The sequence below is a fragment of the Etheostoma spectabile genome, chromosome 6 (genome assembly GCF_008692095.1).
Source record: "Etheostoma spectabile isolate EspeVRDwgs_2016 chromosome 6, UIUC_Espe_1.0, whole genome shotgun sequence".
Classification (NCBI taxonomy): domain Eukaryota; kingdom Metazoa; phylum Chordata; class Actinopteri; order Perciformes; family Percidae; genus Etheostoma; species Etheostoma spectabile.
The window spans coordinates 14628943-14653937 of NC_045738.1; the positions used below are offsets into that span (position 1 = coordinate 14628943).

General features: G+C 38.8%; 1 protein-coding gene and 1 long non-coding RNA gene across 4 annotated transcripts in view; one reads left to right on the forward strand and one right to left on the reverse strand.

Moving 5' to 3' along the window:
• The window catches only part of LOC116690494 (uncharacterized), a 14474-nt gene extending 4475 nt beyond the window's left edge, over positions 1–9999 (forward strand). Inside the window, exons 2-4 of the long non-coding RNA XR_004332269.1 lie at positions 457–463; positions 6783–6790; positions 9989–9999. This is a non-coding gene — a long non-coding RNA (uncharacterized LOC116690494). The remainder of the gene's footprint in view (positions 1–456; positions 464–6782; positions 6791–9988) is intronic.
• myom3 (myomesin 3) overlaps positions 1348–24995 on the reverse strand; it is a 60706-nt gene continuing 37058 nt past the window's right edge. Inside the window, exons 15-37 of one of the 3 annotated variants that reach the window (XM_032517414.1) lie at positions 23435–23618; positions 22507–22678; positions 22136–22260; positions 20817–21004; positions 17136–17262; positions 14515–14696; positions 14079–14193; positions 12838–12994; positions 12164–12270; positions 11578–11622; positions 11338–11474; positions 8688–8832; positions 7213–7272; positions 6577–6644; positions 5924–6034; positions 5122–5209; positions 4824–4862; positions 4471–4576; positions 2984–3147; positions 2843–2879; positions 2646–2668; positions 2480–2535; positions 1348–2343 (exon numbers count right to left, since the gene is read on the reverse strand). In XM_032517414.1, the coding sequence (XP_032373305.1) occupies positions 2074–2343; positions 2480–2535; positions 2646–2668; positions 2843–2879; positions 2984–3147; positions 4471–4576; positions 4824–4862; positions 5122–5209; positions 5924–6034; positions 6577–6644; positions 7213–7272; positions 8688–8832; positions 11338–11474; positions 11578–11622; positions 12164–12270; positions 12838–12994; positions 14079–14193; positions 14515–14696; positions 17136–17262; positions 20817–21004; positions 22136–22260; positions 22507–22678; positions 23435–23618 (2706 nt within the window). In that variant the 3' untranslated portion in view covers positions 1348–2073. Of the gene's footprint in view, positions 2344–2479; positions 2536–2645; positions 2669–2760; positions 2880–2983; positions 3148–4470; positions 4577–4823; positions 4863–5121; positions 5210–5923; positions 6035–6576; positions 6645–7212; positions 7273–8687; positions 8833–11337; positions 11475–11577; positions 11623–12163; positions 12271–12837; positions 12995–14078; positions 14194–14514; positions 14697–17135; positions 17263–20816; positions 21005–22135; positions 22261–22503; positions 22679–23434; positions 23619–24995 lie in introns of all 3 variants that reach the window. The other 2 variants (XM_032517415.1, XR_004332260.1) reach the window with 2 other exon arrangements.

A 24995-nucleotide genomic window follows, 5' to 3' on the forward strand; every position in this document is an offset into this window, starting at 1 on the left:
GGGGGGGGAGGATAGCATCGTGCTTAATGAGCATAAACTCTGCTGTTTGAACAACCTCGAGTTCACTTACTCCAGTTTGGACAAACCTCAGCTTCCACCACAGATGCATTTAGATTGGGTTGAAGAGCTTCAGTGATGATGAGATATATGTACATATTTATATATGTGCACCATGGCATGCAGAAGTATTTTGTATTGCATACATAAAATGACAATTATTTATATGATCTTCATTTACTGTAAAGTTCACAGAGCCCAGAGTGGAGTTTGAAGATGGTAAGCTCCAGAACTAAAAGGAGAAAATGATTTACTTAACCACTGAGCCATATTTACATATAGCTGATTTGTCTTTCAGAATGCATTTATTGGACATTAATTGAACTTTGTGTGTGTCTGCAACCTTTTCCTCAGTGTGTCAAACGTCCCAGCGTGACTTTACCTGACCAACGGGCCCAGTAGTAGGGTTGATGACACTACGGACTGTTTGCTTCTAAAGTGCAAGATAATAATAATCTCTACTTACATAATACACAAACAAAGATTCAGGCCACATTTTCTTTAACACTTGATTATAAATTGGAATAAAAGTTGACTGGACACAGATAAAAAGATTAAGTATGGTATTTGTAAATGCTCATAAAAATAATCCACAGGTAAAAATAGCTTAAACTTGCTTTATTCACAACACACACAAACAAATAACACATCTGATTCACCAAAAGCTTTAGTAGCTGAGGGGTTTGCAGTTTTCGTTTTGACAGGTGCTTAGTGAACTTAAAAACAAAAGACAATAAAAAGGGTAAATAATAAATGTAATGTAACAGTAGCACAAGTAGAGAAGAGTCAAAGTCAGCAAATTGGCAACATAAGGGTTAATGCCCGAAGTGGTGTTCATTATCAGGAATTATACCATGGGCCTGGGTGAATACACAATTCTGATTGGCTGCAGGGTGTCCATTAAAAAGTGAATTAGGACACCTCCTAATGAGTTCTGGTGAAACTGACTTTTTACTGTTCTAAATGCATGTGATGCAGTAAATGGAAAAATAAAATCTGACCATTTTCAACACTTAGTGTAGTCCATCAATGCTACAGGATGGCGCTAACACACAAGCTGCAAGAAGTACACTAACTTAGTTTCACAGCAATCATCTCACATTGTGTCCACTGTTCAACTCTTAAATGATTTCAGGCTGCGGCCAACAGTACACATGGTGTTTAATCTGTTTGTGAAGGTCTATTAATTTGGTGAAACTGACATGACTGGCTAGTTAACTTGTCTTGTTGGTAAACACACTGTCAAATTACATTTTTGAATTTTTAACTGCACACACATTGTTCGTGATTTTTAATCTTGCTAGTGTAATCTTAGCTTGCTGGCTTGTAGCTAAGCCAAAGGGTTCTATGAGCTGAGCAGACTAGAAATATCTCCCGCTGCCAAGCATGGAAGGTTGTGTCTATAATTCGGCCTTTTTACTGAAGCAGTGAACAAGGTATCAGTCCATACTCTGTCCTCCGGTCTGTATGGGGACCCTCTCAACCCAACTCCCGACGGACTGAGCTACTGCCACCCCAAGTAAGTCTAGCACAAAACTATCTGAGTGTTATGAATCGAATTTCCTGCTTATGAATTCAGCTTGTCATTTGTTAGAAGAAAATGGTGCAATTTCCTATTTTAGAAATTACATAGTCTTATTTTATTAAAGAAACAATCTTTATATGAAATGTCCATGAAGTCAGCTTAATAACTTTGACTAACAGGACTTAGCTATTCTGCAACTCCATCACAGGAGAAGCCTGAGCCTGACATACAGTATTTACGGCATACACTAGGCTATTTAAACAGTATAGACAGTTTGCAGACTGTAGGATTACATTTGTGATTAAACCTCACTGGGCATTTTTCAAAAGCTCAATAAAGTTCCCCCATGCTCAATAACGTTTCCTTATAAATGAACAATCAAGCGTCCTTCCATCTCATCATCTATCCATCCACCTTCATTTTCATCTTTCTCTCTATGCATAAAAAGCTGAAGAATAGAAAAACCCTCATTTTTGACCCAGTTTTCAGTCTTAACCCATCAAAACAGCATGGACTGGAGGCTTCTCCCCACGCATGTAAACGCTCACTGTCACATCAACAGTTTCAGAGCCATACTGGTTGCGCACAAAGATGCTGTATTTTCCAGAATCTTCCAGGCTGACGTTGTTAATGTTGATAGTGCTGCACTTGGGCTCCTTAGTGAGGGTAAAATGGGTCTCGTTAACAATCTCCTTGTCGTTCCGAAGCCAGACAATCTCTGGGGTTGGTTCACCATCAATGTAGCACGTCAGACACAAAGACTGAAGAGAGGACGAGGAGCAGTCAAGCACATGCAAATAATAGGCCACAGAAAGGACCAAAACGGTAAAAAAGATATCAGTATTGTTGTGTTTGAAATTGTCTCTAAGTAGTCATGTCTTCCTGACAATGTCATACCTTGCCCTCCATGATGGCTACCACATCAGGAAGACCCTTGGTCACTTTGGCTCGATCTGAAACAAAAAGAGCAACAATAACTCTCTGCGGCACTTCATTGTAAAATCTTTTAACCTTTGTTGTGGACAGAAAATAACTTAGGATTTACATATAACCTGTCACTCACTTTTCTCAGCAATGGCCGCCTGTCTGAGGGATGAAAACAAAAAGTCAAATCAATATGACATTGATCGATAATCTGTGCGAGATGTTTTCAATGTTTTAAACTAATGGTCTGTTACCTCTGACTGCTCAGTGCTTTCTGTTAGTCTCACAGCAAGCCATGTTAGACGCATCATCCACTGCATGCAGTGCAGCACTTACTTTAACCTCTGGTACTCCAGCAAGGCATCAGCGAAGACTGTTGGAAAAAATAATAATCAAGATCTCATAATGTATGCTCTGAAATCTTCCCTTAATCTGACATTGTGTTTTAGGTCCTTCAATTCAAACTTGCTCACCCACCTTGTTCAGACAGGTCAAGATGCCGTTTGTGTGTCTCTTTGCCGTCAAACATCTCCAAGGTGTATTTGCCTTTATCATTCTCTGTTGGGTTAAAGATTTCAATCCAGACATTCTGCATATTGCTGCCAGGCTTTGTCTTGGCTTCCTGGTCAATCTTCTTCTCCCTACACGGAGGGAAGCAATTACATTTTTTTGCTACCGCTACATATGCCTTAGACAGAAACTTTCTAAAACCAGCATATCCTTACCAAATACATGTTATGGACATACTCCTGCTTTTCCCCTAGCCCAAAGTACTGGTATCAGATCTAGAAAATAAAGGGCATCTGTTTCTTCCACATCACTGTAACCTCAGTCATAGGAGCATAAGCACACAGGTTATAAACTTATAAAGATTTGAACTAAAAATTCTGTTGTAGGAACATGTCACAGTTCAGACTGGAATCACACAAAACTAACTTTATTAAGGAAAAAGAAATCTGTCAGTCTGCATCACACTAGTCAGATTTTCTTCAGTTTTTTGTTACGCAATAGTAAAGGCTATTCTTCAATCCCCCAGCAGGTGGGGCTAGTGGCCTTACTAGAGAAAGCAGTAACAGCCTTAAGCATGTAATTAATTATCTTTTAGTATACAGTACCTTTAAATAATATCACAGGATCTTTCACTTTAATGAAATGCACATGCAATCAGTCAGTTCTTACTCTTTCTCTGTTATTTTACATATGTTGTTCACCATTTTATACACATTTATTCAGAATTCAGACTGCGATACATTTGGTATCTTTGAGAACGCCTCCTCCAGACGTTTTCTGGGTTTCAACAGTGTTTGGCTGCACAGGATTATGTGTAGTATTGATTTTAACAGATAAGTAGGCTGAATCTGGTGATACAGTGTCCAGCTGCCACGTTTGCATGCCAACATGAAGAGCCGCTCTACCCATTTAGATCCTGAACCTTTTAAGCTGTCAGTAGTTGAACTTTGATAAGCACTTTAGGGAACTTTAGTAAAGAAGGCCCAGACATTGAAATAGAAATGTTGCAGTAAATGAATATACCTCTTACCTCTATTGGTTTGTGTGTGTTTGTGTGTGTGCAGCAGTCAAGCCAGTACGTGTGACTTCCTTTTATGGTCTTTGACCTGCAACTGTGGCCGTTTTGTTAACGTACAGTATCTTACCAGCAAAAAAAAAGACTGCTGCCATGCTGATCATTCATAGAGCACCACCGCAGCATTATCTTCCTGTCTTTAGCTTGACATTTACAGCGTTGCACTCCTGTGGCTTGCAGTAAACAATGTGACCACACTACCAGATGGCACTGTAGTTAAAATAAACTTTAAGCTACTTTTTATTTACTTTCCTGTGCAAAATTTGTATTCAGGTCTGTCTGTCTTAACAGAATTTAAGTTAAGTTTGGAATACTACCTCCTTGGTAGTAGTTGCACATAGCGTGTTAGGTCAGAGAGGTGATCTGCATGTGGACTCACTTGAAGTACCAGCTGGTTTTCATGTAGCATATATAGTATTTGAGTGAGCAGTAGAGCTTGAAACCTTCAGCGGTGCTCTGAATCTTTAGTGGGCTGGCAGACAACGCTGCAGAGACAGAGAGGAAAAGAGAGAAGGCAGAGCTTCTGGTTATTTAATGCCACAGATTGCATACATTTCAGCTTGCTTGGCAATTTTAATTTAAACACATTAGTATTCTGAAACAACACACACAGCAATTACTTAACATGGCTTTTAGTTGTATTATCCTTATCCCAACACAACACATCTGCTGCTAAAAAAAAGACATCATTGGCACATTTCACAAAGGTACAGCTTAAGGTGAATAACTCACCACACTGTTTACTCAGCTGCTGGAGAAGCTCGTCATACTCTGTAAATCAAATGATCAATTAAGTGTTCAGAGAGTGTTTTATATTACTTATGGAAACTCAATAAATACTAAACACAAGATTAGAGGTAGGTAGCTGAATACTAAGGACACATAATGAGATAAGGATGCACAAAATAAAAGACAATCACCTCACTTCTATTATGGATGGGAAATGTGTGCCATCTGAAATGCACACATAAATAAATGGAGGACTATTGTTTGTGGATACTTGTTCGCTGGTGACAAGGTTGTGTCTTACCATCATCCAGTAACTCTAAGATGCTGACATCCTCTCCTCTCCCATCTGACACCACAGCTCTGTATGAACCTGACTCTTTCTTGGTAACCTGAGGGAAAACCATCCAACGTATTACAGTTAAACTTATTCATAGCTTCTCAAATGAAAGATTGCTAACTAGAGAACCACCAACAGGGTTCAACGTCAAGTTTTTTTTTTCCACTTGCAAGAACGGACGGGTTTTATATAAATCTGCCCTGAACTCAAACTTTGTAGTTGTTTCATTGACATCCTATAATGCCACCCAAGAAAACTTTGTTTTGCTTGAAAGACTCTTTTTAACTTGCATCATCTTCTTTTTCTAACAAGACAGCTGCCAGTCATGTAGCACTCGGGCCAACTCTGTTTTTGATTGGCCGTCAGCACATTCAAATCAAATCATTCAACAAGCATTCTCTGACGTGGCCAAAGGCCCTGGGCAAGAGAACGTCAAGGTGATTTATGATACAATTATAATTGAAACTTTTTTTTTAACCACTTGCCCGCGTTATATTTACTTGCCCAATGTAGTGTTTTACTTGACCCAGGCCATCAGGCAAACCTTAATGTTGAACAATAAACAAATACTTAAATTCATCTTCTATATAATCTTATAATACACTACAAAGTGAACCAATATTTCATAATAACACAGAAAAAGACTAATTAACTCTCTGGTTCTCTTGTTTTCTCTCCCTACACTATACATGCTCATTTGCCTGAGTTCCCAACTCCCCTCTCCACTCCTGGTAGTCTGGAAATAGAGCCGAATCCTTTTGGATACCTGTGGGATGGTGAGTGTGCTGACCCCTGATGACTGCTCATACACAAGTTGGGTCACCGCCACGCCGTCTTTAAACCACTTGAGTGACGTGTCCTTGTTTGTGTTTGTCACCTGTGTATGGAGAGATATACATACCTGAAATACAAGTCCTCTACAATGGATTGGTTCAAAACTATATAGTCTATATAGACAAATAGTCAAATATATGTAATAGATGTCATTAAAAGAGTAATTACTGGTAACTGTTATTAATTAGTTACCAGTAATCATTTAAAGTAATAGTTCGAACTTATTTGCTTTCCTGTAAAAAGTTAGATGAGAAGATTGATTCCACTCTCAATAGTCAGTCCACTTAATACAAAGCTGGAGCCAGAAGTCAGAAACCAGTTAGCTTAGCTTAGCTTAGCTTTGCATAACGACAGGAAAACTAGCCTGGCTCTGTCCAAAGGTAACTAAATCTGCCATCAAGCATCTCTAAAGTTCGCTAATTAACCCCTTGTTTCTTTTATTTGTCTTGCCCCGAGTGAGCATTGCAACACACAAATAATGGCAGAAATTAATAATGAAAGATGAAACATTTCTGGGCTCTTAATGTTATGTTAGTTCTCTTATTACAATTAACAAATGTGTTCTATAAAATGTACAAAAAGTACCTTGCACTTTATAATCACTTCACAATCCTCATTTACACTCCACGACAAGTATTCCTGGAAATAAGGCCCTGTGGAAAACAGAACACGTGAATATCCATCTAGAAACAGTGACCTTCAGACAATAATTTATTCACAGCAACCAATGAAACACAAATGCATCATAATGAGGCAATTTATATCAATTATAGCTGTGTGCTAAAACATAGTGCAGAAAGTGAAAGCTGCCTGAAATAAAGTGCATAACATGCAAGTAACAAACGTGTCTTACTTGAATATCTGTTTTGCATCATGTTGTTCTGCAGGTTATAGACAATATGTGATATGTGGGCTTTGAGTCTCACATGGACTTTGGATCGTAGACATAGTGTGAGATGGTTTGTTTGCAAAAGTTGGCACTGGGACATTGGCCTCTACACACAAAAGAGTTGTATAGCTTCTCCTTATCACATCTGAAAGCTCAGGTGATAAAACATGGAGTTGAGTAGCACAGGATGCATCCTTTGGACTATTTAGTTTCAAGAGGTTTCAAAACGAAGCAGCTGAGTCACTATAAAGACCCTCAAAAAGCTACTGCAACTGGTAGATGTAATTGTAGTAACTATACTGTATCTGTTACTGATGTTTGGAGGCTCTCACCAGACTTTCTCTGGTGGTCGCGTCGGTTTTTATCAGCCAAGGCCAGCGTCTGACGAAACTCTGAAAGAGACAAAAAGAGTGCAAAAACAGCAGAATCACACAGGTCATATGGGGAGTAGTGATGATAACTTGTTGCTCCAAAAGGTTGTTGTTTCTAAAATAATATCTTCTTCATTTTGAACTGCTCTGCCAAACGTAGGAGGGGGAAATAGACTTTTGAGTGAAAGTTGCAAGGAAACATAATAATCTTATGAACTGAGAACAGGTTGTTGATGTGCCATAAAACAACATTTATAAAGCAAGACAAGAAAATTGATAGTTATACGAACATTTATTCATCAAATAGGGAAAAAATAAAAATCTTTCCTGGAGTCATTGTGCTACAAATCAGGTCCTGTAATTGTTGTTGAAAGACTGAGGAAATTAAGAAGATCAGATATACTGATACTATCTTTAATGTGACCTCATGCAGCACATTAAGTGTACACGATAACTGCAATCAAAAACACCATACCACATTTTTGAACTACCTTTCTAATCAAAAATCATCACGTTCTCCATCACTCATATCCCTTTGATTAATACTTTAATTGTACAATTATTAATTCATTCTAGTGGCTTAGTGATTAAGATGCATTACAAGTACATCACAAGTCCAGAGTTAGGCTAGTCATTTTCTGGATTTACTGATCTTCCACTAAAAGAACAGAGGCAGATCAGTTTAATAACGGACACACATAAAAGTTATTGCAATTGTCTTCTGCAAGAAGTTTACAGTAATTAAGGTCCTCTTCTATTTAAACAGCAGAGAACATTTTGGGAGAAAATGCAAATGAGCTGAACCCCATGGATGGACAACAGAGCGTTTGCATTGCAAATAAGCAAGTTCCTTTTAATCTGTTTTCACTAAGATATTGGATTTCTTTTCCATCCATCTATCCATCCCTTCCTCCTTCTATCCATCCATCTAGCATGTCTCTTCCAGGGCTGTAACTAGGATTTAAAAAGTACACACTAAAAAAAAGAAAGCATTTTTGGGTTTTTTCAATCAATTCAAATATGTTTTGTGTAAACGTTACTACTTTAAAAATGTGGTTGGAAAATTCTGAATGATTGATTTATGTGTCCTAAAGCTGTCAAAATTTAATAGTTTGATTCTAAATTCTAGAGTTACTGTAGTTAATTAATTGCAGGATGGTTGCTAAAGTTGCTGAACACCCCACATTCTCAGAAGACACACAAGACGACGTGACCTCCATGGTAGCTTCAGACTAAGTTTCAAACAAATATCCTGTTTCAAAGAAGAAAATGTCACAACAAGGAAATAAAGATAGCATTTCATCACTGCGTGATTTTACATTTACACAGATTCCTGTTCTGTTCTTTTGTCCCTCTACGTTTGTGCTTGTCTCTCATGACGGTATGAAACAAAAAAAGTACATGACAACTTAGTGGCAACTGAATTCGGAACTTACTTTGATCCACAAAGACGAACGTGAACTGATTCTTGGCGCGGCCGTCCTTCAGCTGAGCCGTGTACTGGCCCTCGTCCTCCTGAGAGAGCTGCTCCAACAGAATCTCTACCAGACCTTGGGCTTTGTCGAAGGTGATCTTACGGTGCTGTAGAAGAGCAAACAAGCATTGCCACACATACAGCACACACACAGCAGACAGATGATCCCAGATGGCAGGTAGACATGCCGCTTGCTACTGTATGGATGGCTAATCATACACAGTGCGTGTCACAAAAAATGCAAACTGTAGATGAAACATTCCTTTTTTCCAACACACAAACCACGCACACACGCACGCACTATGCAAGCACGCACGCACACTTGTACACACGCACTCACAAACAAACAGGAAGCAGCCTTTAAGCTCATTTTCATGACTGTTATGTTGATCAAGATAAGTGCATGCCTTGCATGTTGATGGGCCTCGGTGGTGGATGTGATTGGTGATGTATGGCAAGCAGGAGGGCCCTAATCAGCTAAATGGCTTTTGAATTTGCAAACCTCAGCTGCGATCATTTAGAAATAACGTGTAATCAGTACTGTTCAGATGGAGCTCTGATATGGAGTATTAATGGAATAAATGAAAATGAAATTGAAGCAATGAATGGAAGCTGCTGAATATAAAGCAGTCGCCCACCTCGCACCAACACGAGCCAACACAGACACACAAAATGTATCTGACGGAGTTGTGAAAACACAATAAATTGACTGTGTTGTGTTTGCTTTTCCCTCTGTGGACACATCACTGCACGGTTCAATAACCATGACGGCAGTGCTGATTATTTTTAACTTGGTGTCATAACGCATATGAGTGCTGAGGAGGTTAGTTCACATTCAGTTAGCGTTCCTTGATGATTATACTGTTTTATTTTAGGTCATCTTGCAATGGCAGGTGAAATCACTGAGTGCCTATTTTCCATATTTCCAAATTGCTTTTTGTTCTTGTTGCAAATAGCTACTGCTTTCACTGAGCTGTTTTATGAAAGTAAATGAATTCTGAGGGCATTTTTGAGAAATATGAAAGACAATAAGTGCAAGTATACAAATATCAGCATGACTTGTGCAAAATATGCCATACACTGAAAAAAGGGAACATGTCTTTATTATTAATATGTCATCATATTTATTTACATATCATGCCTTACATGGCTACAGTTTTCCATTTCAGAGGGCAATTTCACCAACCCCTAGAGACCATATCTTAAGCGATGACATACGGTTGATTTACTACCGTGACAATCTGACAGAAAAACTAAAGACAGAAAGCTGTCCAAACTCTCTATTCATTCCACCTTTGCCGTTGTGGTAGAAATTCTAATACCCTGTAGGGCATCTAACCAAAACTGACACGTGTACCAGATGTTGGCTCTTTCTCCACCTTAAGCCCAGTTGATCCTCCTGTCTCCCGGACTTTGTGAAATTAGCTAATTTCTCAGACCTTTCTGTTGCCTTGTACACCTGCTCTGCTGGGTTGTTGGCAGCCTCACTTTGTTGCCTTCCAGTACGGTTAACAAAACACTAATTGCTGTTTTCGATTCGTAGTGACTTGTCATGATAAGCTTGCATGTTATAGTTTATAAGCCTTGTAGAGTGGCATGCCACTTGTGATGTTCCTACTTTTTCAACAATAAATAGAGTGACTTTATAGATACAGTTAATGTCCTTTATTCAAATTACTTGATTAGATATCATAAAAGGGAAAGTTTTAGCTCAATAATCAGAATGAATTGTCTTTTCATTTCTGCCTGGAAGAAGCACTCAGATCCAAGTAGCATTTGTTTTACTGCTGAAACTGTACTTAACACAAGGTAAGGTAGTTTAGGTCGGGCCCCTCTAGAGGGCCATAAGATAAACCTGATTGTTAACTAGGTAGAAAAGAGGAAGTTCTAGGACACAGATCTGTATATATATATATATATATATATATATATATATATATATATACACACTTTTTTTTTTTTGATTGTTCTTTTCTTTTCTTTTTACATATAGAATGTTGGAGAGTTTGACCTTTTTGGGTCTCAAACAGTTATTTAAATGAAACCATCCGAGAAGTTAAGAGGGAACTGTCTCTTTAGTGGAATTGCTAACTCAGAGCCATCTGAAACGTGACCTAGGTCAAATGTTCTTCGCCTAACTATCTTTAAGCTAACTGAACCAAACACTAAAATCATGACCACAAATAATAGTGTGATTAGGCTATGACTGTTGGAAATGTAGTATTTCGCACTCATTTCACCCTTCTGCAGTGGTAAAATGATTTGGGTAAGTTATGGTTTGGCAAGTAAAGGATGGGCCCCACATATTTCCCCTAATCTTTTTAAATGTCATATCCTAACCTAGCAGCCATGAATTTAGCAACTTAATGAGCGGCCGGCTGACAAGATTAAAGGACTCTGCCATGTGCTCAACAAATTAGAGTAACAATTAGTATCCTTTCTAAAATATAAAAGCACAACACATGCATAAATCATTCAATCCAAAATATCTTACAGTACAAAAAGGGTTTAAGAAATGTGGATATTTAAATCCTCTAACCCTGATTGGGTTAGTGTCATGCTCGAACTTTCTCAAGTGCTGTTTTGCAGGATGGCCTGTGCAGTGTTCTTACCGGAGTGCTGGTGATTTCTCGGTCATTGAAGATGAGACGGAGCTCAGCAGCGTCACTCAGACTCTCAGTCTGAAGCCAAAGACGTACGTCGCCTTTCTCAGAAACATCCACCTGCCAGCCCGACTTCAGAGCTATCACTGCCAACAAAAACAAACAGAGCATTTCAGGACGTGCTGCATTAGATTAGATGACCACTTAATCAATGCAGAATTGTTGTGCAATGTCTACGTTGGTGCGTACATGGATTTCTGACTTGCCAGCTGAGTTCTTTGAGTCTCTCAAGGTCTGCAAAGAAGTAAAACCATAGCTGAAGGTTAATTACACTTTATACCTACATATTGTCAAAAACAATGGCTAGTACAGCTCTATTTTTATAAAGATATTTTTTGCTGGCATTTTAGGTCTTTATTGGACAGAAAAGCTTAGACGTGATAGGGAAGAGAGAGGAGAGGAGGAGTGACATGCAGATAAGGGCAGCAAGTCATCCTCGAATACGCGTTTGCTGTGTCGAGGACTGAGCTTCTGTATATAGGCGCTCGCACTACCAGGCGAGTTACCCAGGCGCCCTAGGCTCTATTTTTAAGTTGATTGAGAACATATCTTTAGTTAGACGGGTGACCTTGTTGAAGGGGTTGTGAGGTGCATATTTATTTGCATGAGAGAAAAGCTTGATAACCCTTAAAATTAAAAGTCCTGCTCTTCATGCTGCCGTCAGCTTTTTCAATAACACAAGAGACAACTGAACTGTGTTCTTATCTCTGTGCCTGAGGGGAAGGTGTGAATTGGACAAGACAGTTTCCTGACCTTCCACTCTCTTTCAGTTTACCTTCAGCGGTGAAGTCGTAGCTGGACGACAGGTCTGGGTTGTTGCTCATCTCCACAGTGTAGAGACCCAGATCCTCCTCAGAGGGGTCTATGAAGGTGAGGACCGACCTGATGGACAAATTGAAAAAACAGACAGATACATCTACAGAGCATCTTGGGCGTGTTGTTTTATTTCTCCAACCTGAAGCCCTGGGGGATGTAGGTACTGTTTTGTGCTGTCAGCCATTGCACTTCACAGTGCTTTCTGTCACAATAGTGTTGCCTTTCAGCCAGCTGAGCTTAAAATGAAATTACTGTTTAACATGCTATTATGAGTGGAACAGTGTAAATGTGAGCTGAAAGGCAGGCTTCCCTAAAGCTAAGGGAAGGGTTGAGTTGAGAATTAAAAGAGACTGACCTTCACTGGGTATCCCAGTCACAAATACTTCAAAGCAAATGGCGCTTTACAGAGCAAATTCAATTGATCCAGAGCACATCTAATGTTAATCTTTGTATTTCAATACTATTATTGAAAACTATAGCAACATCTGTAAGATGAAATGTATCCAAAGTTGCAGGGTAAACAGCATTTAAATTTCGAAATATACACTACTTGATCCTGCAGACTGCCACAGATTTCTTGGAATTCAAATACAGAAAGACGTGCAGTTCATGTTGCACATGGACAACCCATACCCGTTCTTCTTGGTTTCTTCCCGAGCTCTCGCGGCGTCGATGCTTTCGGTGTAGTTTTTGCTCCACAGAATCATGTTCTGGTCATCCTTCTCATCAGCCTCGTAGCCCAGAAATATGAAACCATCGTTGTCAACTCCAATCTCAATGTCTTTGGCACCTGAGGGTGACAGAGTCAGTTCGCGTGGCTGCAATGGGCTGCAGACACCATCAGCAATTTTGTAGCATTATAGATGAGAAAACCCGCAGTGTTAAAAATGCTACTGGAATAATTATGTGTATCCCCTACACATAATGTACATACTGCATATTTTGTTGTACTTTATAGTTTCACTTACTTGTATCCTGGAAATATTATCATTTTATTTCTGATTGATTTAGTATTATGTACCACTAAATTGCACCTACATATGCTAAAAAGTTACATATTCACACATTTAATATATATATATATATATATATATATATATATATATATATATACATATATTTTAAATGTGTTCAATATTGTGTTACAATATTGCATTGGGTTGGTTGCATTTTAGCTAACATGTTACTAGGCTACATGTGCTGTATGATTTAATTGTCTTTCTGCAATGTCACCACTGGAATAAAACATTGTTCTCAGGGTTCAGGTTCGCGTAAAAAGGCGCATTTAAAGGAGTTGTTTGACACTTTGGGAAATCCGCTTACACATATATGAGAAGCTGGAGCCAGAACCTCTTGAACAAAGCCAGGCTAGCTATTTTCCTATGTTTCCAGTCTTGATGCTAAGTTAAGATAGAATATCCTAGCTCAAGCTTTATACTTGCAAAGGAAACTCCTGCACTACATTTTGTCAGAAGATGTTCGAAGTTAGAACGTGCGCAGGAGTTTTCTTCACAACTTTTGACCTGCTTGTCCCCCCCGGAGCCACCTTTCTCATGTTGTAGATGTGCAAAGTACTTTTCTGTACAGATAAAGCCTCATGTTTAACATATGGATATGACAATGATATCAAGCTTCTTATCTAACTTCAGGCACAACAGCGAATAAGCGTTCAACTATTTCTTCAAAAGCACTGCTCAAAGATAGTCTCTGATTGCAAACTTGTCTCTATGAATAACTATTAGGCTACACATAGTGGAATATGTGGATGTTTTTTTAAATTATTATATAGTCTTAGGTCCAGCATCTTCAACAAGCCTTGGATGGGATTTGTTTTATTGCAATATTTTGCAGAATCTGGAGCCATGGAGGAGGACCTGGTCTGGTCTGAGCTGTGACTGGCTCAGTGGGCATGGAAGCACGGCCGACTCCTGCCTCATTGACAGCCGACACTCGGAGACGGTAGGTCTGACCTGCCTGAAGACCTGACACCTGAATGTCATAAAAAACACATCAAATATTTACAGATTGTGGTTATAATTTATTATGATTATTTAAACGTATATGGACCCACAGAAACACAGAGGAATGAAATCCTGGCGCACTTCAAGTTTCTGCTAGGTGGATGTAATAATACATTTGTAAAAATCTGAGTAATAATAATTTACTGGCACTTACAGTTATTACATACGCTCATACTTTAAGAGGTCATAAACAAATCTGTCATAACTCGTGACAAAGCTTCAAATGAGTATTTACCTTGTTTACTTTCTGTATCTTGAATTTGATTTTTTTTTTTACAGCTTTACTTACCTTGTAATGGGTGTCAGAGATTGGCCTTTCATTCAAAGCAGTCCAGTTGTCTGATTTGTCACCCTGGCTAATTTCCAGCAAATAGCCAGTGACAGGGCTCCGTCCTTCGTACAATGGAGCTGCCCACAGCAGTGCCAGGGAGTTGTTTCTCACTTCCCTGAACTCCACGTCACAGGGGCAACCTAAGAGAGAGAGAGAGGAACGAGGGCCAGACATGCTGTGTATCAGGGTGAATGCTTTTGTACGAAGGATATAACAGTGCAGAGGAGCAGAGAGTGTGTGTTTGCGTGCCCAAAAAAATTTAACAAAATATCACAGTGAAATAAACTACAAGAAAAAAAAAAAGAAGGAACTATTGTTCTGGATATATTCCCCTTATGACAATGTATAATGTACTCATTTATCTTAATGGGAAGTCTTGACAAATCAGTAAAGTCAAAATGAGTACAGTGACTTTCCTTAATCTACCCCCACTGTGTTCATGCTAGCACTTGGTAGGCTAGTTAATTTGCTTAATGATTTTCGGTCACTTTTGAATTATTAACGGCACAGAGGAAAGACCATTTGCCGAGATTAATGAGCTGGGCTTTAAAAGTGGCATGTACAAGAGAGAAGCTCTCCATTTTCAATATTAATGTCACAAGAAGCTGATAGGAGTGGGACACAACCACTGGGCTGACTGCTGAACCAACACATTGCCTACTGGAATGACTTTGTGTGCGAGTCAGCGAGTGTGTGTTTGTGTGTGTGTTTGTAATAAAAATGCATGGGTGTAATTCCCATTGGGGATAGACATTTTATTGTTTCAGGTTAATGTAGTTACTAAAATGTACACCGTCATCAGCAACCAGAGGAACCTGTTCAGTGGAAGGCTGCTCCTTCCCAAGTGTAGGACCGACAGAATTAAGTACTCCTTTGTCCCTCATGCCATTACACTGTACAACTCCTTTCTCGGGGGGGGGAAATAGGGCAAAGAGGACAGTACACACCTGGACTCACATAAATACCTGGACACTTTAACCCTTTAACACTTGACTCGACATTGACACTTTATGATAATTTATGGTAAATGTCTTTTTTTATAGCCAAAGGTTTTTTTTATTGTTATTGTTACTACTGTTAATACTGTTCTATTTCTACTGCCTTCCTCTTTTTTCTCTTTTACTGTATTCTTCTTGCTAAAAACGGATGCTGGAAATTTCAACTTCCTTGCGGGAGTCATCCCAAAAGGTTAATAAAGAGAAGTCTAAGTCTAAAATCTCTCTAAACATTGTTTACTTACTGTCCAGCCACTTCAGTTCATAAAAATGTAGATATTTCCATCCGAGTCTCCTTCAGGTATAACCATAGAGAGACTGTATAGTAATTCAATATTAACAGTCTATGGGTATAACTGACTTTTTCAGGCTACACACAGGCGGCACTTACTTGTTGGTGCTGTTAGGGCTGCGTGCAGCCTGAAAAGAAGACTTTAGTGTAGACACTTCTGGGGTTGAAAAAGTACCTCCACCACCTTGTTTCAAAATAAATGAATGTTTATGTAGCATCTAAGATAAGGCAGTAAAGGACTGAGTTCCTTGCTTTAAAGATGCACACTAAACATGGCATCAACAACATAGCAAAAGTTTAATAGAGAAAATTTATTTATAATGCTTTTGCTACACTACCATTAATATGGATGGACATTAAAAAAACTATTTCATAATTATTTCTTAAGTGCTAGATTAAGTGTAACTAAAAATACAGGTTGAATTGTGAAATATTTATTAATGTGACTCTTTCCTGAGTCCTGAAGGGGAATCTCTTTTTGTGCCCTTTCAGAGCAGCTGATTGTTTTGGGACAATTAAGCAACACAGACAGCGCAGCCAGGGAAATAAAGAACAAGTCGTGGAAAAGCCTTAAAATACAAAAATTATTATTGCTGGCAGAGTATTTGTATGTGTCTTAAAACATGTCTGGAGGGGATATTTCAATAACTATACCAGCAGACTTTGATGACTTATACAGAAGCAGTTAATGAAATCTTAATAGAGGAGACTTAAGATTTAACAATACAGTTTAACCACAATGTGGTGTCATATAGTGCCATCCCAACTCTGAATTTCCTGTCTTCCTGAAGGTGTATTTAAACTCATTCTGGACAAGATTATAAAATACCAAACATGGTCCTTCTTTACTCATCTACGCATGTGTGAGGATGCTAATGGATCATTTACAACAACTATTCCTACCTACGTAAAAAGTCACAGTGTAGGTACACCACATTCATCTGTGACCGTCTGGGTCAAAAACATCTTATCCAGTGTCATCACTGCAGTTTCCGTGTATGTACACGTGAATGTAACTTCCTTCCCTGACCTTTGCAGGATGTGAGCACTGTCTGTGAGACATGCACTGTCATATAATACAGCTGTGATGCCTCCCATCATCTCTGGTGATAAAGAGTTAAACTACTACTCTGCCTGAGACGGGTTAGGACCTACTGCTGTTATGTTGGACACTGACTTGAATGAAAACTGGGGTACAACTGTCCACACTTACACAGCAGGAGTTCTCAACCTGGAAATTCTACCAGGTGTATGAAATGATCTGAAAGTGAAGTGACATTTGCTATCCTTACCTGGCTCTGGCATTGTCCACTTCTCACACAGGAAAGCTTCACTGGCTTCAGAGGGCTTCCCGACGCCAGCCATGTTGGCAGCAAACACATGGAATTGGTAGAAGTGTCCACTAGTCAGGTTGCAAACCTGTGGATTTACATCAGGCACAGAAAAGCTGATTAAATCTGGTAAAATGATTTGTAATAGTGCCCATAAGTCAAGCTAATCACAAACAATTGCAAAATACAGTAAATACTATTCCTTTTAATTCTTTCAAAAGAAGACAAGTGGTTTAAATATACTATGTCTATATCATGTTTTACATCTCACTTCATCAAAGGTCTTTAGTTGCACTTCTAGGAACTGTTTTTCTGTCCCTGGTCACTGAGGTTGGCAGGTTGAAGAGAGGAGGAAACAGATGGTGGGATTGAAGAATGTCCATTTTCGCTTAAATGGTTTGATAAAACGCTAAAATATTCTGGTATAGAGATAATCCAACATTGGATGGTTACTTACTTTTGATGTTTTTAAGTTCATTAACTCAAAAGCCTGGAAGAGAAGGCCAGATGGACTTTCTAATCTGTATAATGTATATTCTGAATCCTCCACTATAATACAGTACATGTTTTATCAGAGATTTGTGAATTTTCTTGTAGACAACAAACATCTGACTTAAATTGGATTTCTTTCGGGTTTTTTGTAGCATTTTTTAAAAATGTATTTAAAGCATTAGAACTTAATTCCTTTACATACACTGTTTTTAAAGGAAAAACACGGCTCAGTTAGCACATCATATAGGAGCAAAAGTTCCGTGGTTGTACAGTTACACCTCTCTAGACTCAAGCAGGCATTTAACAAGGCATTAGCTCCACTGCTGCTGCTGTCACTGCATTTTTTGGTGAGCCCCCGAGACACTTTTGCTTTTGGGAAGAGAAGGGATTAGCCTTATGGATCTGTTCATTGATCTTCCTATTCACAGCCACTTAGACTTTAAGGCCCTTATCGCCTCTGTGAACAGTTGTGAACTTGTGCTGCTGGTCTCTGCTCTCTCCCGGCAACTAATTGACACAACCAGAGGGAGCCTATTTCACAGCAATAGCAATCCCTATCTAAAAAACGTTCCCCCCACCTACCACCCCCTTCATTATCTATAGATCCGTCTCTAATCACATTTAGGTAGAACGACTACCGTCTTATCAGATCAATGTACAGTCCACACAGAGAAATGCAAAGGTTGTCTGACAAAATAAGTGAAGAAAAGTACAGCTTTCACCCACTAGATGGCAAACAGGCTGCATTTGATTCATTTGACACATATTTTTAAACTTTCAATGAGAAATCTAACTTTGTGATGCTTCATCATGACCAAATTAATCACAATAAAGCAATCCATGTCCATTTAAGGCTTCTTTTACTTTCACTCTACTACATTTCACAAAGAAATATTGTACTCTTTACTCCACTACTACAGCTGCAGTCACAAGTTTCACTGCAGGTTAAGATTTTACATAAAGCTTATAAAACATAATGCATTGTCAAGATTGAAACAGTTGTTGCCAACATGTTTGGTTTGTAGATATGTGAGAAGTTAGAAGTTCCACAAAGAAATATTTATTTTCTTAACTTCTCCTTTGATTTTCAAGAAGAAAAGTGCATGTTGCTTATGCATTGACGCATTGGTAGTAAATATCTAATAATGTGTTATAATATATCACTGATTTCTTTGTAGAATGAGTATTTTTACTTTTGATACAAAGAGAACATTTAGCTGATAATATTTCTGTACTTTAAGGAGATTTTAAATGGACTTTTACTGGTAAAGGACTATTGTTTACAGTGTTTTATTGGTACTTTCACTTAAGCAAATGCTCTGTGGACTTCTAGACAATTTAGGAGAGAAAAACACTCACTTTGTGGATCTAATATAGCACGATTGGTGACACATTGACAGCAAAAGTTGTGGAAGCTATCATGGTAATGTCATTTAGATTTTCTGCACAACTTCAACCCAGGAAAGAAAAGAGGCACAAAATCAATATTCCAATTATTCTACTTTACATCCCAAAAGTCAGCAACCTGATTTGAATATCAGCATAAAAGAGCTGTTGTGGGAAGTGGAGATTACACTTTCAGAGAATGCAAGGTGGAGCTACATGTTCTCATCAGAGGGTTTTTTTTCTGGGAAAGGGGTCTCGGATCCCCAAAACTCTGCAACAACGTGTAGGACTAATCTTTGTATCATTGACTGTAAAATGAATGGACAGAGCATCCGGTTTGGCGAAATGCTGCAAATCAGAAGTGCCATAAACCTGCATTCTATCTGAATTCCAGCAGAGGGCGACGTGTGCAGTTGCAAATGGAGGCCGGTTTATGTAGAAGTCTATAATCAAGTGACGCACTTCTCACTTTATCTATTACCCCAGTAAACATTTTCATAATGGGATTATGGTCGCAATCGCTACATTTAAGTCTTCTGCATCACAGAATGATATTTTTTGGAATATGGTCTCATTGATTTTAAAATCTTTGATAAAGCAGGGGGTGTTTTAGGGCGTGGCTATGATCTGATTGCTGGTGAAAATGTGTAACGTAACGCAGAGTGTAAGGGCTCCGCCCTCACTCCTCCCTGTTGTCTAAAATCGTCACATCCGCAACCAGGATGGCAGCGCCCATAACGGCAAACTAACTGACTAACAGCAGATCTCTACAAATCAATGGGTGACGTCATACATACTCTGTCCATTATTATACAGTCAATGCTTTGTATACAGTCATTTTCTTTCTAATTGGATTTGTCTTTGTAAAAATAACCACTCACTTATAACACATTTGCACAATGTCTAATTGCCTAGAACCTGTAATCTCCCTGAAACAGGTTAAAGATTTAACTTTCCTCGAGGTCTCCATGGACACCGCTTGTTGCCTAGTGACACAGCCAATGTAGATAAGGGAGCTTGAGCCAATATTTCAATATTTTAGGCCACTGCAGTGCTAAATGAAGTGGTGAGTTAACACAATTAGGGTTCTGTTTTCATACTGTCCGTGAACAGAAAAAACACACTGTTGTACATTATGTAGGCCTATACTGCCAGATGTGAAATGATGTGAAAGGAAAAAAGTCTACATGTCGAAACAAGAGTCTCCGACAGCTGTGTGAGGCTTTACTTAGGCACAGTGGTGCCTAAAGCTAAATGTTAAAGTCGGCACGCTAACATGCTCATGATGACAATACCGACATGCTGATGTTTAGCAGGTTAGACTGTTGTCATGTTCACAAAGTTTAGAGTATTAGCATGCTAATACTTTGCTAATTAGCACAAAACACAAAGTACAACTGAGACTGATGGGAAAACCAATTAGCTTTGCATGTATTTGGTTCATAAACTTTAATAAATTATTGGACAAATCAAACTTTTAACCGGATCTGGACGGATCACCAAATTCATCATGATACATTGTCTGGGAACGATGATTGTTCGTACAAAAATTTGTCCAATAGTTATATTTCACAAAAGTCCAAAAATGTCAACCCATTGTTGGCCCTAGAGGAAAAGTTAGAGTATTACCAACATTTTTAGGATTCATTCTCTGGATACCATGAATGTCTTTAAAACTTTTATGGCAATCTATCCAACTGACTGGCCGACATGCCGCGAGCATCACACTTCACAATACTTGCATTGTGCTGGAGATTTACTGACTTTAAACTGCCTTTCTTTAGTGGACTTAACGTTGACCTCTCTCCACGTATCCATGTCCTTTTCTCTCTTGTCTAGGTAGTATCCATGCACAGGGTCTCCCCCGTTACATGTGGGGGCCCTCCATCCCAACACCATCTCTGATCCAGTGCACAGCAGCAGGGTGATGCCAGAGGGAGCTGAGGGAACAGCTGGAGCAAGCAGGAGAAATTTAAACAGAATTATTTATTTTTTCATAGGTGATAGAAGAGCAAATCTCAGCCAGCAACTATTCCTGCTAAAAAGGCAGAGAAAAGCCAATAACTCCCCGACCGACTACAACTACACATTCATAACTCTAGGCCCATACTGAGCGTTCCTGAATGAGAATAAAATAAGATATAATACATTCAACTCATATTCTTTTTGATAAAACATGTATTCCTCACAAAGAATTGAACTGCAGCCATTTGTCCTCAGGTAATGGCTGAGTGGCAGAGTGGATGTGAGGATACTCTGGTGAGTGAGATGCAAGCAAAATGAGTCATCATTGTACTTTACTGCAGGCTGCAGAGAGCCCATTATCTGAGCCTTCATCACAGCATGTAAGAAGGTTCAACAGGTGCGTCTCAACATAACTACAGTATAAACCGACCACAATAAGAGAGAGCATTCATCTGATGGGGAGGTGATGGCACAGTGGATATAACACATACCTCTGGTGTGGGAGACCCGGGTTTGATTCCCACTGTGATACATCACTCAATGTGGCCCTGAGCATCCCCTAGTTGCTCCAAAGGTGTGCAACCTTTGATATGTAGCAATTGTAAGTAGCTTCGGACAAAAGCGTCAGCTGAATGACATGTAATCTAATGCAATGTAATGATGTAGAGTCATCTGATTAAGGCTACATAACCAAACACATGGAGATTGACATGTGGAAGGAGCACAATCTCAGTTAAATAGTTTGCCAGTAGCATTAGACAGCATTGTGGCACAACGTTATGAGCTATCTTGCCCACACTTGGTCTGAAATATACACAAAAATGTCTCTGATGTAAGTACAGCATGTATCTATCTCTTTTCTTTACTGTGTTGGTGTTGGGTAGATCTAAGCATGCAAATGGCAATGGCAAATCTTTACTAAACCTTTGGCAAAAATGCACTGATTGATAGATTCAACATTGAAATACTACATTTTATATAACCTGCTTCAAAGTAAACCACTGCAGGTGTTGCTTGATTAGTAAAGTAATCAGAAAAGACTTGAAAAATCCTTGAGTTTTGTCCTGAAAGGAATGTCATGTTCACTATTTTGGGATCTGACTCGCGGGTGCACTTACAAATGGCCGATTTGACGAGAATGGGACGAGACTCATCTGAATAGTTGCTGTTTCCTGCTCGGCCCACGGACTTCACCCTGAACACATATTCCCTTCGATTCTTGAGGCCATGGACTGTAAATCTGAGGAGCAGAGATGAAGTTCAGGCAGGTTGAATGGTCTGTGAAAACCTGGTCAACCATTACATCTTTAGCTCAATGCAATTACCTGGTTGTATTAATAGAAATATATAGTAGAATTTGTTTTTTAAGCTGGATTCTTTCTTTTTTGATTCAGACTAACGTTACACCAACTACTCTCCCTGCAGCCAACCAGAAACATGACAATAAAACCTTCTAAGACATTGTTTTAATTTATGTCCCCATTACCGAGTTTTGGTAACAGGCTTGTTGTTGACAGTCTTCCAGTCTTGTTTGCCAGTTTCAGTGTAGTACAGGTAGTAGCCCTGGATATCGTCTTTTTCTTTGGGTTCCTTCCACTGGAGCAGCACCGAGGTGTCCGTGTCTCTGATGGCCATGACAGAGTGAGGTGGGGCTGGCACCGCTGATGGGAATCAGATAAAAAGCCATCAGGTTCAACTTTAGCATCAATCATTAAATGGTAATTAAATAAAAAAATGGAATCAAATCAACTTTTCATTGATTTAGGAAAATTCACACAGAACTTGAAAAGTGACAAAGTGATTTCTCAAGCACTGCATTTTAGTGATAAATCTCTTTACCAAGCTACATTTATCTGATAACTATAATGTATTTTCTAGCTACTTTAACATATTAAATATATAATACACAAACAAGATAGGATGCATTGTTATAGATAAAACTACCCATCAACATATAAAGGACGTAACTTTAAAAAAAATGCTGCATAAATGTCAACAAATCAATCATTATAATCAAATATTTAATAATATTTATAATATATATATATATAATTATAACACTCTATAAGGGGACATACTGTACCATGAGTCATTTTAATTTTGAGCACAGTTACTTTCACCAAAGTACAAAATACTTTGTCTGGCATCAATTGAATTAAGCATACATCGAACATATCATAGGCCTTTTCAAATCACTCCATAAATCAGTATTTTTTTCAAATTTGATATATAAATTTAGATCTTCCCTTATCTTTAGAGAATGTAAACCAATCTCTAGAAAATCAAGGTGAATATAACCTGTTCTGGTCATCTATGTGTGCACAACTACAGTAGGTACACTACTACAAAATCCAATTGACCTTTACAACAGGCAGATGAATAAATGGTTACAGAAAGGTACATAGCACACTTCTCACTTTGTGGCTTTCCCAGGGAGATGGGTGTACTCGGCTCAGATGGGTCGCTGACACCGTACTTGTTGATGGAGCGCACTCTGAAGCAGTACTGCTTGCCTTTGACCAGGTCGAACACCGGGAACCTGGGAGAGTTTACCATCATGTCCAGGCTGGCCAGCTCCCAGCTGTTCTTCCCTACCAGGGACTGATCCATGAATGGCAAAATAAAGAAGAAGATAAAAAAAACAAAGACAATATCAGAAGCCCAATCTACATCCATCCCAAGGACATTGTGCATTATTCAGTCTCCTTCAATTATGCTGGAGGATTCAATCTACCAAGACAGCCAAATACTCATGGGCGGTGCCAAGTGGAGCCACTGTGCCGTTACATAATGACCTTCTGGAAGGAACTTGTTTTGGAGGAAGGTGTATGTTCACTGGTTGATTTAGTCATGCAAGAGACTCAGAATGGACAGATAGTCTAGCTAGCTGTCTGGATAAACCTTGCAGAGATCTGAGGAGCTGTTAACCATAGTCCTCATAAGTCCACCACAGTTTAAAATTACAACACAAAGAAAGCGTAAGGAAGCGGCCAAAAAAAAGTGACATTTGTGGTACGTCGTGGTTATAGACTAGGTTTGATGTTTTAGGCAAAAACTTCCAGGCAGAAATATTCATTTATTTTCACAATCAGAAAGGCAGAAAAGTGTGCAGATAGACGGCCAAGATATAGTATATATATATATCAGAAAACAGGTAAATTGTGGACAGCCACTGACTCATCTTGACATGTTTTCTTCATCTAAACTTCTCTATTTTACTTTTCTGCTTTTCTCTGAGGATTTACCGTTATTTCCTTATCTAACTCCCTGTTTAAGAAAGGAAAAACCTAACAAAAGAAAACTGGTACATAAAAGAGATCAGTGATTATAAATCGCTTGCTTAAGGGCAAAAGGGATATTTGAATGTTCCCATCATTATATAAGCGGAAGTGAAGCGGCAGACTTTAGTAATTTCAGAAGCCTTTGACAGATTTGACAGTTTTATTACCCTGGCAACTTATAAAAGTCCAATAAAAATCTATTTCCTGTGGCAGTTTTTGTGATTATTGGAGCTTGAAGCTGCGGGGTGTTTTGGTTGATATTGGAGAGCCAAAGCCGTTTATTGTTGTTAGGAACCGGTCAGTCCCCACAATTTGATATGTTCAAGGACAATGTTGTTATTTTAGCATTCTTTGTGTTGCGGAGAAAAACTCAACATTTAAAATGGCTTTTCTTTTATAGACACTACCTTGAATGCACCAAGTTAAAACTTGAATAAACTTTTGACTGATTTTGAAGCAGACACCTTCTGATCTCAGATCCAGGTAGTTTTAAATCAACAGTCGAAAAAAAAAAAAAACTCTTTTAAGTATGCAAGCAAGAAAAATCAAACCGCAATGCTGAAGCCCATGGTACGAAAGAGCAACATCAAGGTCCTGGCTTTTAACGACTCCACAATTTCCCATTTAGACTGACGCCGCAGTGGCAGATATAAGAGTGTGAGTGTGTGTTTGTGTGTGTGTGTGTGTGTGTGTGTGT